Below are 15622 nucleotides of genomic sequence, written 5' to 3'. Positions count from 1 at the left end.
ATTATAAACAGCGGTAATTAAAAGATATAAAGAAAATCTTTAACTAGTAATATCCAGGGAACTTATTCATGGTTTCAATTTGCTAAGCAAAAGTATTTCTTTTATTTAATCAAATTTTTATCTATAAATAACAGATTTTAGAGTTTAGATCTCCACTGTCCAAGGCAGTAGTCACTAGTCCCCGTGTTGAATACTTGAAATGTAGCTATTCTGAATTGAGATGGACTGTAAATGTAAATTACACAGCAGATTTCAAAAACTTTGTCCAAATAAAGGGAATGTAAAATATTTCAATTTTATACTGAATACACGTTGAAATGATTTTATATACCATTAAATAAAATCTATTATTGAATGTATAATAATATAAAGTATAATTGAATATTTAATAATATAATATTGATGTGACCTGTATCTTTTTACTTTTTAATGTGCCTACTAGTACATTTTAAATTACATATGTAGCTTCCATTTATTGTTCACATTATATTTCTATTGCTCATCACTGGCCTATATCATTCTCATGATAATCTTCCCATCTAAAATATCTCATTTCCCATTTCCTCAAGTCCAGAACCTATCCTACATTATTTGATCTATCTCATCAGGAAGTAAACTCTCTCCTCTAAATTTCAAGGTCTTGCTTCTGACCCCACCAATTCCACTCTAACGCCACTATTAGAATGGAAGTTACTGGCAAATAAGGTCTATGTATGGTTTTATGTAGTTTTTAGTCTGTCAAACAACCACCATGAAGCTTTAGTAAAACATTAGGAAACTTTTATTAGACTAGTAGGCAAATAAACTTATAAGTAGTAAATATATTCTCAGTTCATTTTCATTCAGGTAAAGTCTCGAGGGATCAGAATTTTTTAAAGTAGGCCTATGACTTAATAAGAGGATACATACCAGCTGACTTTCAGATACTGTAGAGGATGGTGAGGAGAGATTTGCCTGTAAAATATAAACATGATGTATATTTAGTAAAATTCATAACTTAGTAAAATATACATCTATGTTATTAAGTATTTAGTTCTTCTATTATTAAAATGATATATAGACATTGTAGATTTTGAAAAAGTATAAAGTAAAAAGAAAAGTATTATCATGCTACCAAAAATTACTTTTACCATTTTTGGTACATTGCGTTACAATGTTTTTCCTACATGTTTTTTATTCAGTTCACATAATAGTGAATATGATGTATTACAGATTGATTTTCCTTAACATCTTAACATAAACACTATCACAAGACATCAGAAATGCTTCGCAGTCACATGTTTTATTCTCTGTAGATTTCATGTTTTATTTAAATATACTAGCATTGTTGGATATTTATATATATTTACTGAAAATTGAAACAAAAACAGATTTTTCTTTAAGTATCTTTATATATAAAAAGTAACACAAAGTTTTCATGATTTATGAAATAAAATGATTTAGTTATTAAAGCTGTTTTAAATTAAAGGGGAGGCGAATATTGTTTCTTCATCTTTGGTTTCTGTATTTAACTCCTTTAGTCTAGATATGGTTTATTTCTTTCCGAAGAAAATGTTTTGGTAGTTTTTCAAACCTTACTGTCTTGGACTTTGCAAATATTATCATTATTTAAAGAGAGTTTAACTGTATATAGAATTCTAGAGTAACAGTTATGACCTCTCAGTATTTTGATGGTACTATTCCACCGGCTCTGACTTCTGTTACTGTTGTCAGTCTAAAAGTCATAATTTGGTGGATCAACTGTCTTCACATTTGGTTAGCATTTAAGATTTTTCCCCCTGACTTTCTGTAATTTCAATGTCTGAGGGTGGATTTCTTTGCATATATCCTGTTTTGGGGGACTTGGTGCAGTTCTTCATTCTGAGTATGCATATTTTTCTTCAATTCTGGAAAATCCTTCATGAATATCTCTTCAAATTTTGTCTTTCTCCCATTATATCTAATCTTTTCTTAAATAGCTTTTATTAAATATATGTTGGGTCTTCTCAATCCATCTCCCATTTTATAAAATTTCCTTTTATATTTTTTATCTCATTATGCTGCATTCTGGATGGTTTCCACATATAAGCCCAACAGTTAATTAGTTTTTCTTCAGCTGTATATTAGTATGTTTATCATGACGATTGAATTTTATACTTTAATGACTTTATTTTTAATGTGTAGTAGTTCTATTTGGTTATTTTTCCAATCTGTTTTTATGGTAACTATAACTTCTGTTAACTATTTCAATGTTTTTAATATATTTGTAAATTCTTTCCAGATTTGTCCACAGACCCTCATTGTTAAATCTCCTGTTTCTTATATCTGCTGACTATCCCTCATGTCTCTCCCTCATGATGATCTTTACTCATATTATGGCTTTTTAAATTTTAGTTGACCTCCAGTCAGGGTAACTTCAGTGATAATTCCTGTAGATGTCCAAGAAGCCCTGGGGTGAGAAACCATCTCTACAATGCATTTTAAATTTATCCTTGTTGGGGATGTAGGTGCTTTACCCACATTGGACCAGTTTCCATTTTATTTTATCACTCTGATATTTCTAACCCTCAACGGTGGCAGATTACCACGTCTTCAAGTTTCACAGGATTCATTTTCTCAAAGATGACTATTTTACCACTCAATACTATAGAATAAAGATGATAGAGATTTATCTTTTTTCTATTTTGTGCTTCACAACCAATGTAGCCGGTTAGCCTCCTGGATTACACGAAGAATTCCTTAGGTCTTAGACTTGTTATATAGTGAAAGTTAAAATCTAAGCTCCTGGCTCCTAGCACCTAAATTTTGAAGTACCTATGTTCCATCAGGGCTTTAGCTTCTTCTTAACACTTCTGCTTAGATCTCCGATTTCATTTCTGGTACTCAAAGGTTTCTCTTTCTTTCTTTTATGTTGGGTTATATACATATATTTTAATAGTTATGTTTTATCCAGCATTACTGCATTTAAATTAAAGGTTGAGTTCCCACATCAACTAAGCCATCAATTTTGATGGGAAATGGTCAACATATAGATGTATACTTAAAAATATACTTGGCTAAACGATAATAAAGTTATGTTCCTAAATACTTCTTTTTGAAACTGCAAATATTTTTAGAGTTTATTCTAGATGTGCCAATGTTGTTTTTACTCTCTAAGAGATGAACGATACTGAAAATTAAAAGCTTAGCAGTTCTTATGGTATTGCCAACCATATAGAAGTGTGAATTACCAAACATAATGACGAAGTAACTGTAGTTCTCATACTGAGCCCAACATTGTTTTCTGCTTTCTGACTCGCACCATCCCTGGTTGCTCTACAGCAGCAGGTTGTCTTGGCTAAGTGCTCTCCATCTCTAATCGCTGTAGACGTGTTTGGTGTGCACCAAGGTTTCTGGCTATTCTGCGCTGCAGAAAATTGCCCTTTAGAATGTCAATCACAGTGTTCATTCTGTTCATCTATAGTTTTTGCTTTTAACTTCATTATGTAACATGAGTAACAATAATTCCTTCTAAAATCTTAGTTTTTTTCTCTTTAGTTATTTTTTCATTATTGCAATAATGAAAGAATTCTCTATGAATTTCATAAGGTTAATTAATTCCTTTTGTGAAATATGCTGAATTAAATGCATCTTGACTAAAATAAAACATAGTTAAATGTTTATCTTAATAATTATAGGAGATAAGAGGTTACACATTAAAAATAAAGTATTTGCACAATTTAACCACACTACTGGTATTTATCAGTACACTGAGTTAATAAGATCAAACTACTACTGGGAAAAAAAGATAAAATGCTCAAGCAAACATATTAATTAAATTAGGGGGAAAAAAAACAAGTATCTTTGTGTCTAGTCTCCAAAAGTCTCCCAAATTCCTTCACTGGGAATCATAGCATAACAATAAGATATCTTTGATATTCCCAGTACATTTCTTTTTCATGAAATATAATGGACTTCATATCACTGTTATCAGAAACTGTTATCCCAGAGAAAAGACAGAATTAAATGTGAATGTCACAGTGGAGTAAATATTTACAAAACCACTACAGATCTTTTACCAAAAAAATATATATATTAGCTTATGTGTATTATCATGAATATAAACCAGATTATCTTAACCAACCTAATCATGTTAAACCTTTTTAGAAGCCTCCCTCTGCTTGCCTACTACAGGTTAATGATGTTTATTAAATGTAGCTATAGTCATGTTATCAAAATTATAGCAATTATTTTTTAAAAAGTAAGAAAATATTATTTGGTAATTTGAGATTGGAGTAGTGAGTGTTTTGTTTTTGTTTTTGTTTTTCCAGAACACACTCTCCAAATATTTATTCAGTTGATATCAGAAACCTCTGCACTCCTTAATGCCTCAACACAACTTGGGGTGAACCTGGATGTGGCCACCAGGGCACTGAGGAAGGGGTCTCCAAAATCGGGTTGACCCAGGAAGGCTTGTGTGGCAGAGGCAGGCCACTTGCTGGGGGTGCAAATGAACTTCTCCAACCCCAGACAACTGAATCATGTGGAAACCTTGCATCTCACACAACAGCAGGGACCAAGTGACACCGCATTCACTCTCTCTGGACAATCACCAAGTTGACTGGTTTGGCAAAGTGTCAGGAGAGAGCCTGAAGCCGCCCAGGTCTAGTGTAGGGAAGAGGCTACTATATTTGAATAACTGCCTATCAGTCAATTAAACTAAGGTAGAGAAGCAGCTTGAAATGCCTAAGAATAAACTTGAATTTGGATTTGAACATTAAGTTTTTAGTTATTCATGTTTATCTACGTTAATACTAACTGTGAAGAAAAATGTTAGAGATTGGTATAAGAATGGCTCTTGTATGAAACAAAATCTCATAATATCTATTTGACAGCTTGTGATGTGATTTTAAGTACAAAAGAAAGAAAAGTGAAAGAGAGGACATTCTAACCAGAACATCATTATAAAAACTAACAAGGCAGTCAAAAAATTGTAAAAGCCAAAAATTTTTACTTCAAAGAAAATCTATTGAAGAGTTAGGTTATACGGAAAGTTAAAAAAGTTAAAGATTAAGGAAAGAAATGAGAATTTTAAAGCCACTGAAAAATAAATTGCTACACAAGGCCACCACTTGTGCCAAGTCACCTTTGGAAAAACCTTTTTACTCTTCTAAAGACTCGATGCCAGAGGCACATAAAGTCCAACCAAGCTCCTTAGTTATTGTCTAGAGGTTACTTTTTCTTGCAATCTGCAGTTTTTCCCCATTCTTGACACATGTCTTTTTGTCTGGCATTACACTAGCAGATACCCTATTAGGGGATTGGAACAAAATCAAGTTGTACCATATAAAAAAGTACTGAACAGTTGTTTCTGCCTTCTGCACTCTGCACTTCCACTTTTGACGTGTTTCTGTTTGTTTGTTTGTTTGTTTTCCCTTTCATCGGTCATAGCTTTCCCTCTTGAATATATCTGATTCAATATCATTAAAATGTTTCTCTTCTACCTTTTCTCTGTTAACTCTGATTGTCCTGAGTTTTCTTTTATCGAGCTTCAAAGAACTTTAATTAGTGATAATGTATTAATTGACTCACATTATTTCTCCCAGACAAGACTGATCTACAGGTGGAAAGACAAAACTTAAAATATTAACTCAGCACTTAATAATCACTGAGTTCTGAAATTGACATTGAGGAAATATAAAAAATTATGAAATGGTAAGAAATTGTTCTATCCTTAACTAAGAAAGTGTTTCTGTTATTTTTACATAAGGCACTACATGAAAGAATGAATTCAATGGTAAAAATGTTGGATACAAAAGCCATAGAGATAGATATATTATGAAGCATTTATCTTTCTTGCTTCACAGTGTTTACTCTAATTATCTGCAGACTCTACTCTGTATGAATATCTCATTAAAAACCATTTATATATCATTAATATATCCCCAAAGATATAAGTATAAAAAAATAGTTTTGGAGATATTTAAAAAGTTTTACTCTTAAGGTAGGGAATGATGATTCAGTCTTGTCATGAATATAATTGGTAAGCAGCATAAGTGGGCATAGTAACCAGTAACAGTCATAGTTTATATGTTCAAATGAGAAGATAAAAGACTGGATCAAGAGGAAATTTGGCTGAAATATAGCACAGTTATGCTTGATAAATTCTAAAATAATGAGAAGTATATAAAGTACAAAGCATGTCTTATTAAGGCTTTCCCTCCTCATCTAGCAGAATGTAGATAATTATCTTCCATTGCTTCCTTATCTCCTTTTAAACAAGCATATCTTATAAATATTTCTGAATAATAAAATAAATAAAATAATTTGTAGACTGGAATTTATTGCTTAAATTATTCACAACCCTTCTTGTAACTCATCAAATCTCTAGTTGCATCATATGGAAGCAGATTTAGACCCAGGTCTAATTTAAATGATTTGGATTTAAGTCATGTATTGCCCTAAGATCTATGACTACATTAGTGCACATCACCTCTGAAACAATTCAGCCTAGCAACATTTTCCAAGCATAGCAACAAAGGTAGTTTATGAGATGGCTAAATTGGAGCCGATGACCTTTATTTGAATATCTGAACATATAGTGGGGAATATTTTTAATAAAGTTTGACACTTTTTAATATATTGTGATATTTCAAAAGCAATAATTAGTGATGATGTATTAATTGATCTCTCCATTGAATGCAATTGTAATGGTATTTTTTTGTTCCTCAAGCTCATTAAAATGACATCTTATCTGCACACTATATAATATTAAATAAGCTTGTCTCTGTTATTTCTCTGGCACTTAAAAGCAGCTCTTTAAATGCAGTCTGTTTATGAAATACGTTGTTATCAATAGAATGTAAATCCAACTAAGGGTTTAATAGGATCAAATATTTACCCTGTTTTCTGAGGTTATTCTTTATTTTAAAAAGTGTACTATGTTTTTGCATTATATAAATGAAATAAATTTAAATAGGTAGTAAGTAATAAAAAATAATAAACATTTACAAAGACATGATGATGCAATGAAAAACATGATATTTCCTTTCAAAGATGATCGTGAAAACATAGTAAAATAAAAATTTAAATAGAAAATTTATTTCCTTACATAGGGGGAACGAAATTCTTTAAAAATGAACGTCATGAGAAATATTCACTCAAACAGTATCTGATAAATTATGAGTCAATTTACATAAAGCAAGTGATTTAAAACATAAGAAATATAGTAAAACATAATCATCTTAGATATTATTACCAAATATGAAATTATTCACTCAAAGTTAGACTGAAGGTTATTGGGCATGAAGAAATGATTTAGACACAGAGAATAAATACTTATGGATAAAATATTTAAAGAAGACAAACTATTCCAGAACCTGTAGGTTCACATGAGTATCAATGGCAGGAGTTTTGATATGTGGAAAACCTGGGTTGTTTTTGCCTACTGTGACTTCTGAGACTTGGTTACTTCCTGTGTAAAATGGAGATTTTGTAAAAATAATATCCACTTCATATAATTGATGTAAGGTTAAATGAGATAGTTAAACCTCATTTGAAAGGTGAGAACTTAAAATATCAATTATTATTATTGTTGTTGAATTTGACATCGGTTTAAAACAATCCAGTAAAATATTGATGATAAATTAACATAATCGATTCCACAAGTGACCTGTGGCAATCATGTAACATATTCTTAGCCTAGTTTAAATTCTGTTATGTGTAAAAGAACCTAAATTAAATCACAGTCAGCCTTTGAACAATGAGGAGGTTGGGAGCACCCACTCCCGACCCCCACATAGTCAAAAATCCACATGTAATTTTTGACTCCCCCGACCCAAACTTAACCAATAATAGTCTACTGTTGACTAAAAACCTTACAGATAACATAAATAGTTGATTAACACATATTTTGTGGTATATATATTATACTGTATTTTTCAATAAAGTAAGCTAGAGAAAAGAAAACATAAGAAAACCATAAGAAAGAAAATACATTTACAGTATTTATTGAAAAAATCTGCATATAAGTGGACCTGTACAGTTCAAACTCATGTTATTCAACAGTCAACTGTACTTTAAAAAATAACATACAATTCAAGTACACCATAAACTAAAGAAAACCTGGCTTTAACTAGTCTAAATTGATGGTACTTTTACTGCTCATCTTAAAAACAAACTATGTAATGTGTTCAATATGTACAATAAAAAATAAGAAAAAGAACCTAATTGTTTTGCATTTTTTAATGAAGACAAGTCAGTCTTTCACCGAAGTCCCCATTAATAAGAATTAGTCATATAATTTCTCATTATTTAATTAAACCATTATAGACATCCCAGGGTAATTGGAAATCCAGTGGATATACTGATGTACTGAAACTAGCAACTTTGTAAGTTTACTTGAACATCAACCAGTTCTTTGGCCAACTCTCTTCTAATTTCTATGAGAAAGTATCTTGCTCATTGACTTTTAATTGTTTACGATCTCTCCATTGTATCCTTGAGAAATGGGAAGCTTGTTGTTGTATTCATCTTTATCATCTCAGTGACTCTTCCATGAGTAATGGAACATGGCAGACACACAATAAATATTTATCAAATCAATGAACAAAAGGAAAAATGAATACTGGAGCTAGAAAATACTGACTAGAGTTTCTATTAGTCATGATTCATAGATTATATATTATACTTTTAAAGAGCACCCAGAAATAGGGATTTTAAGTGGCCTGTGCTAATCTGTTAAGGATATTCTCAGGTGTAACGAAACTTTTTTTCTTGGATCTAATGTAAGTCTTCTTTTTTTTTTTTCTCTGTGGTGCAGGAGTTATTAAACTGAGTGATCTCTGCTTCAAGTCTAATCTAAAAATCTCTACAAAGTCAATGACACATCGAATCCTGGCAGATATATACTGTAAAGATGCCTATTTTCTTCAAAGTTTTGAAGAGAGATGGTGGAATATTGAAATGTTAAAGTCCATAGATATCTCAGATTCACATATGTATCAGACATCACTTAGTAAATATAATAACTGTAGCAAAATATTTACAAGCGCGACTTATCTATGAGTTGGCAACAAAGAAATGGTTTTTACCTTCCCAAGAAAGTTATCCCTTATAGTTTTCCAAAAGAAATGAATATATTGAAGTGTCAAAAATAATTCAAATGTCATGTTGTAAGAGAAAGTAAAGAGCAAAGCCTCTCACTCAAGAAACCAAATTTAATCAAAGACAAGAATCTTATCTGAATCAAAATTTGTATTTGTTCTAGTCTATAATAAATTTGTTTGATGATTCAGTGTAAACTCTGACTCAAATGCTCTCTCAAAGTTCAGGGCAAATGTTAACCGACTTTAATTAAGTCTGATAACTGATTATAGAATAATTTAAAATAACCATGAACTATGGAGATCGAAGCAGCTCCCCTGCCCCGAATTATTCTAATTCCTATCAAAATAAATACCCGCTTGGAGGGGCAGGAGGAGACATCAGCCCTCTGCATCTTATTGCATATAAGTCTAAATCAGAGGCATTCTGGTGAAAAGCAGGAGTACATGAGAAAAAAAGTGAGAGAATGAAAAATGTCTAGCTACTTTTTTCTGAGTCTGGCTCTTGTAGAATTTATTAATTACAAAAAGTATAGAAATATCTTTAGGATACTTTCTTTTCTTATACCCAACTGAAGAATCAAGGAACTCAGTTAACTCATGGTGCTTCTAGTCTTTCCAAGGTAGGTGGGGAAAAAAGAGAAGAGAGGAGACAATGAGGAAGGAAAAAGCAAGGGGGTAAAAAGAAGAAGAAAAGGAAGAATTATTATTTATTAAGCAATTCTAGTGTATCAGTACTACATTAAAGGCTTTTCTTACATTAACCAATCTAAACCATACATCAACAAAATAAGGTTATTAGTATCTCAATATTATATATGAAAAAACTAAAGCACAGAGAGATTAAGTGATTTTCCGGGATCAGACAGTTACTAAGCAGGATACCATGATGTACACTTGTGTATAGCCCACCAAATGCCTCCAGTCTTTTAAGTATTACTCCAAATGGCTACCAATAATAACAAAAAATAACAGTGAAAGCTTCTAGGAAATGTTTTAAACAGTGTTCCTACTCATGCCCTCTTAACATCATTTCCTGAATGTGATAAAATTCAGTAATTTCACCCATTTATTTATGCCTTACAGAGACTCAAATGAAGATAGAAATTATAAAGAAGATATGTCACAAAATATAAATTTAATAACTATTCTTGATGATGATGATGATGATGAAAGCTACATATTAGAAAATATAATATATAATATAAAAAGAATAATTTAATGGTCTGTATTAAACTAAAAACTAAACACTTGCTTAGGAAACAATCTTTTTCTACTGTAATATATTTGGTCTAAAGCAGAAGTTGGCTATATGATAGATTATTAGGAGAATGAAGAGTAGGGTTGGAGTGAGGCAATATATGTTGTTTCTAGGATATTCAGCTCCCCATAATTAATTGAATCAAGTCTATGAGTCTATATCTATATATTCATTATTAATCTATTTTTGCTCACAACTAGAAATTGGATTATTTAATAATAATTTAAATGCAAGAAAGCAACGAGCTAGTCAAAATGAACTAAACTGACAATCCCATTAGAAATGGACAAATGAATGTTTCAAGTATATGAGTTAACTATTGACTAATAAGCACACTAAACTATTACAGAAATGAAAATGTCATCTAAGCTTTGATAATTAGAAAGACAGAAAGCAGGTGTTAAAGTTGTTTTATTTAGCCAAATTAAACTAGGCCTCATTTGAAAAGGAATTTATTCAATAAACTTACCTGACATAACTTGATTTTCCACGTCCAAGTCAATTATACCATTCTACCTCTTCCCACTTATGAAAAAAAAATTTAACTAATTCAATTTAAATGACTATATAACTGAGTTGCCCCCAAAGCAAATATATACACTTAAGAAACAGTAGTATGTGTTTTTATGAAGAATTATGAGAAGACTTACATATTTCGTTTCTCTACCAGCTGCTCTTGGAAGAGTTGTAGGAGTCTGTATAAAAATAAAAATAATTATACTACTGAAGTAATCAATAAAATACTAAAAGATTTAATTTCTTGGATAAGTGTTCATCTTTGTCCTATTAAGACTGTAACCATTACTCCTTTTCTATACAAAATCACCTGTTCCTTTGAAAATTATTTCATTAAAATATATCACTTTATTTTTCTTTTCATTTCTGTTGTCTACTGGCTTTCTGGTAAGTTTTCCTTTGTTTATTGATGATGTTCATGGATCATAATAATTTTTGGCTATTTCAAAATTCACATAGAAGTCTCTATTCTCTCAATTCTTTGAGATGCACAACTTCAAAGATATTCTCATCCACTCCATTTTAATGATTCATTTCTAGGACCATTTCTATATGTTGCCTTCACAAATAAAATAAAATAGGAAACTCAAAAATATTAATTTCTAACATTCTTCTCTCAGAACTTTACCTCCTATCCACAATCTTTATTTCTCAAATATCCATAAGATATTTCTTCAGCCTCAGCCTCATTGAGACTTTAAAATTATTGACCTTTAACAGTTCCATTATTAACTCTTAGCTTGCATATATTTTATATTCTTAGTTACTTTATATTTTTATTTCTCTTGCCTTTCTCTCTTCTTGTGAAAACCTCCCCCCCCCACACACACACACACAACAAACAAACAAACAAATCCCAGATGGACCTTATCCGCCATTTCTCTAAACTTGTACCTGAGAAGCAAAATATTACTGGGGAAATGCTCTCAACCAAGCTAACTGACTTGATTATAAGTTAATGATAATCAACTTCAAATGGGCATTTAAGACTGCCTGGTAAGTCCCCAATTTTTCCCATTCTCATAAGCCCATTTTCCCACTCTCTGAGAAGACATGGCTATTTAAATTATTCATCTATTCAACAAATAGTATTACGTATCTACTGTATGCCCAGAACTGTTCTGCACCCTTCAGACTTATCAGTGAACAAAAGAAACAGAGATTTCCTGTCCTTAGCAGTTTATATTTCAGCAGGAGAGAAAATAAACAGTAAAATAATAAATAAGTAAATTATGTCATATGTTAGAACATGACAAATACAATAAAAAAGAAGAGTAGAAATAATTTGAAGCCTAGAGTTATACACTCTTCCAAAGGAAATCTTCTTTGCTTCTGCCAAATACAGTTTATATGTATGTATATTTGGACCACCCAACTTAAAGAAGATCAAGAGCACTGAGGGTTTACAATTTTAAATAGGATGGTCAATCTAGAGAAGGCGACATTAGAAGATGACATAGATTTGCTCAAGAAGGTAAGAAAGCTGGCTATGTGCATATCTAGATAAAAAACATTCCGATAAGATGGAATGAGTAAAAAGTTCTTATGTGGATTTCCACCTATGACAATGGTGGCTAGAGAACTCAAAGCAATCCTCCCACAATGGGCGATAACAAAGTTGAGGAAAATATTAGAAAATATTTTATTAAAAACATCGATGAGCTAATAAGAGCGAAAAATTGAGAGGCAAGATCAAAAGCAAATGGGAATCTAAAAAGAGGATCAGGCATTTAAAACCTGTTTTTGTCCTGGAAAAAAAATTGAGAGAGCAAAGGCACTGGAGAAATATATACCAAAGAGGAGGGAGTGACCAACTATCTCTAATTCTGTTGATATGTCACATCAGATCAGCTATAAGCTGAGTTTATAGCAATGGGGAGAACTTCCAGAAACTTGGGGAAAGTGGTTTGGGCAGCATGGTAGGGGCTAAAGCCTGAATGCAAGGGATTTAAGAGGGGATTGGAGAAGAATTGCAAGCAACTTTTTCCTTTTCAACTTTTTCAAACTCTTCCCCGTTATACTGTCCTTCTTTAGTTTCAGTTAATAATCTTATAATTTTCTTCACTAAAAGGTGTTATTTATAACATAATAGAAGATATTAATTATAAAATTCTTCAATTTCCCATGATCAACCTACTAACGTATTTGCATCTGTACACTTCATTTCCTCTATTTTCAGTCCTGTTACAATGGAGGACATTTCCAGCATCTTATCAAAGGATACTTATTTGAATTAGGCTCTAGTTTCTGTGCCCTTTCAAAGGACTTTCATCCTTCAGGATAGTTCTTTCTTTTGTATAAACAGCACCTCAAAATCTACTGAATTAACCCCATTAGCAGACCAACCTGCTTTGTCATTTCCAGCTTTAAAAAGCAGGCAAAAAAATTCTTCCTTGACCCCATTACTGACCTAATTTCCTTCTCCCTTTCACAGCTCAGTATTCCAAAGTAGCTATTTTTGTTTGTTTGTTTGTTTGTTTGTTTGTTTGTTTTACATGCTTTCTCATTCATGACACTTGTCAACATCAGAGATAAGGTGAGCAAAGTGGTAGTATAAGGGATAAATTTGAGAATGGTGAAAAGATGTATGAGAATAATGGTCCTTCAGGCTGTCTGAGAAAAAGGGAACAGTTAACTACAGGTTTGGACAAGAGACCAGTGTGGGGAGTCACTTATGGACATGTGAAATCGTATAACAAGGAGCAAGGATATTTGTGTACTTGGCAACAATGTAAGAAGTTGAGATTGTAAAGCGCTGGGAAAAACCGGGAGGTAAATGTTCACATAGCAATCACTGCAAATTCCTTGCTACAGTTTAGCAGAGAGTTCTGAGTTGTAAGAATCTCATTGTTCTACTAGATATAGTAATCTGGCTAACCTTGGTTCTTGACTACTGTCTTTCTTATTGTAATGTTATAAATAGTGTTTTCTAAATAAACTCGGGGACACAGACACAGCTTGATTCTGTGATCCCTCCTGCAATTCTGTCTGTCTTCTTTCTTTTCCTCAGTCCATGCTCCCCCTTTCAGGTACCCTCAATTACTTCGTCGGCTGGCTTCCGACAGACCAGCTTCTGATGAGTCCCTTTTCTGATCCCTTCCACAGTGATGACAACTGGGATGGCTATTGGAAAAGTGGAGAATGTAGTGCCATAAGCAGGGGTGCAAGCAAATGTGAGGGACAATGTCACTGGGGTGAGGAAGAAGTGAAAAATGTTTGATATTATGGAATTTCTATATTCTGAGATATATGCTCCTCCTCCTAAAAATGAATAACAAAACAAAACAAAATAACAGAATGACAGATCCTAAAAACCAGGCTTTAGTACCTGCCACCCCAGTCAGGAGGTATACAGATAGCCAAGCTAGCTGATATGTCCACAGAACTTTGCATTTCCATGGAAAAATAATAGGACGTCTGAAAAAATGTAAATACTATAAAAGAAAAGAATAGTTTAGCCATTTCATTCATAGGTATTTATCCAAGAGAAATGAAAGCATATGATTACACAAAGACTTATTTGCAATTGTTTTCAGCCGCTCTATTAGTAAAAATCCCAATTTAGAAATAATAGAAATAACCCAGGTATCCATCAACTGATGAATAGTTTGCATCTGGTACAACCATATAATGCAATACTATTCAGCAATAAAAATAAATGAACTATTGGTAATGCAAAAATATGAATGAATCTCAGTTGCTTTCTACTAAGTATAAAAAGATAAACTCAAAAGACTACATACTGTATGATCCTATTTATATGAAATTTTTGAAAACAGAAAAATATAGGGACAAAGAAAAGATCAGTGGTTGCCCTGCACTTGAGTTGGAGAGAGGAATATATTACAAAGAAGCACAAGGAAACTTTTTTCATTTGATGAAAATGTACTGTATCTTGGATATGGTGGTGGTTACACGACTGTATGCTTTGTCAAAACTCATAAAACTGTACACTAGAAGAGTGAATTTTACAGTGAGCAAATTATACTTCAATAAAGCTGACTTTTAAAAAAGAACTATATAAGCTACAATAAAAAACTTTACATAGGCGCTAAAGAACAGAATAGACACAGAACAAATTCTTAAACTGGAATATCAGATCAAGGAATCCTCTTAAAGGAATTAGGAATTAGAAAAAAAGATATAAAGATTAAGAGATATGGAGTACAGAGGCAAAAAAGTGACATAATCAGTATTATAGGAGTCTAAGCAGGAAAGACATATTTGGAAAAAAAAAAAAAAATCACTAAAAATTAGCCTGAATATATATGGAAGAAAATTGAAGACTTCAGATGAAAGGTCAAAGAGAAAAAAATGTATACCTAGACACATTATAGGAAAAATCATTAACATCATAGATAAAGGTAAAATACTAAAAGATTACAATACCACTCTGTAAATGATCACTATATAGCAGAGGAATAAATATCATGCTGACAAAATATTTCATAAATATATTGTTGAAGAAAAAAAACCCAGGAGGAAAAAACGTTGAAGGAAGCTATAATTTTATGTCCAGCAAAACTATAATTTAAATGAAAGGGCAAAATAAAGATATTTTCAGGGACATAGGCCACAGAATCAATACAAACAGACCTGGTTGAATACAATTTGCAAGATTCCAACAAGAAAAAAATGAATCCAGGAGAAAATCATGAATTATGACAAATAAAGATCTAAATAAAGAATAAGTATCTAAATAAAAAAGAGATTTAAAAAATATAACCATAAAAATTCATATATAAAAGTTCAAAAAATATTAACAAATTATATCTCTATGAAT

The 15622-nt window shown here is 31.8% G+C and overlaps 1 protein-coding gene across 1 annotated transcript in view; it reads right to left on the bottom strand.

The window, feature by feature from the left end:
• The window catches only part of MLIP (muscular LMNA interacting protein), a 179637-nt gene that overhangs the window by 56733 nt on the left and 107282 nt on the right, over nt 1-15622 (bottom strand). The window contains exons 11-12 of the mRNA XM_011379094.2: nt 10974-11018; nt 910-954 (exon numbers count right to left, since the gene is read on the bottom strand). Of these exons, the coding sequence (XP_011377396.2) occupies nt 910-954; nt 10974-11018 (90 nt within the window). The remainder of the gene's footprint in view (nt 1-909; nt 955-10973; nt 11019-15622) is intronic.

The sequence above is a fragment of the Pteropus vampyrus genome, unplaced genomic scaffold, assembly GCF_000151845.1.
Source record: "Pteropus vampyrus isolate Shadow unplaced genomic scaffold, Pvam_2.0 Scaffold353, whole genome shotgun sequence".
NCBI lineage: Eukaryota > Metazoa > Chordata > Mammalia > Chiroptera > Pteropodidae > Pteropus > Pteropus vampyrus.
Note: the sequence above shows the minus strand (reverse complement) of the source record. Positions and strands in the feature narration are given on the sequence as shown.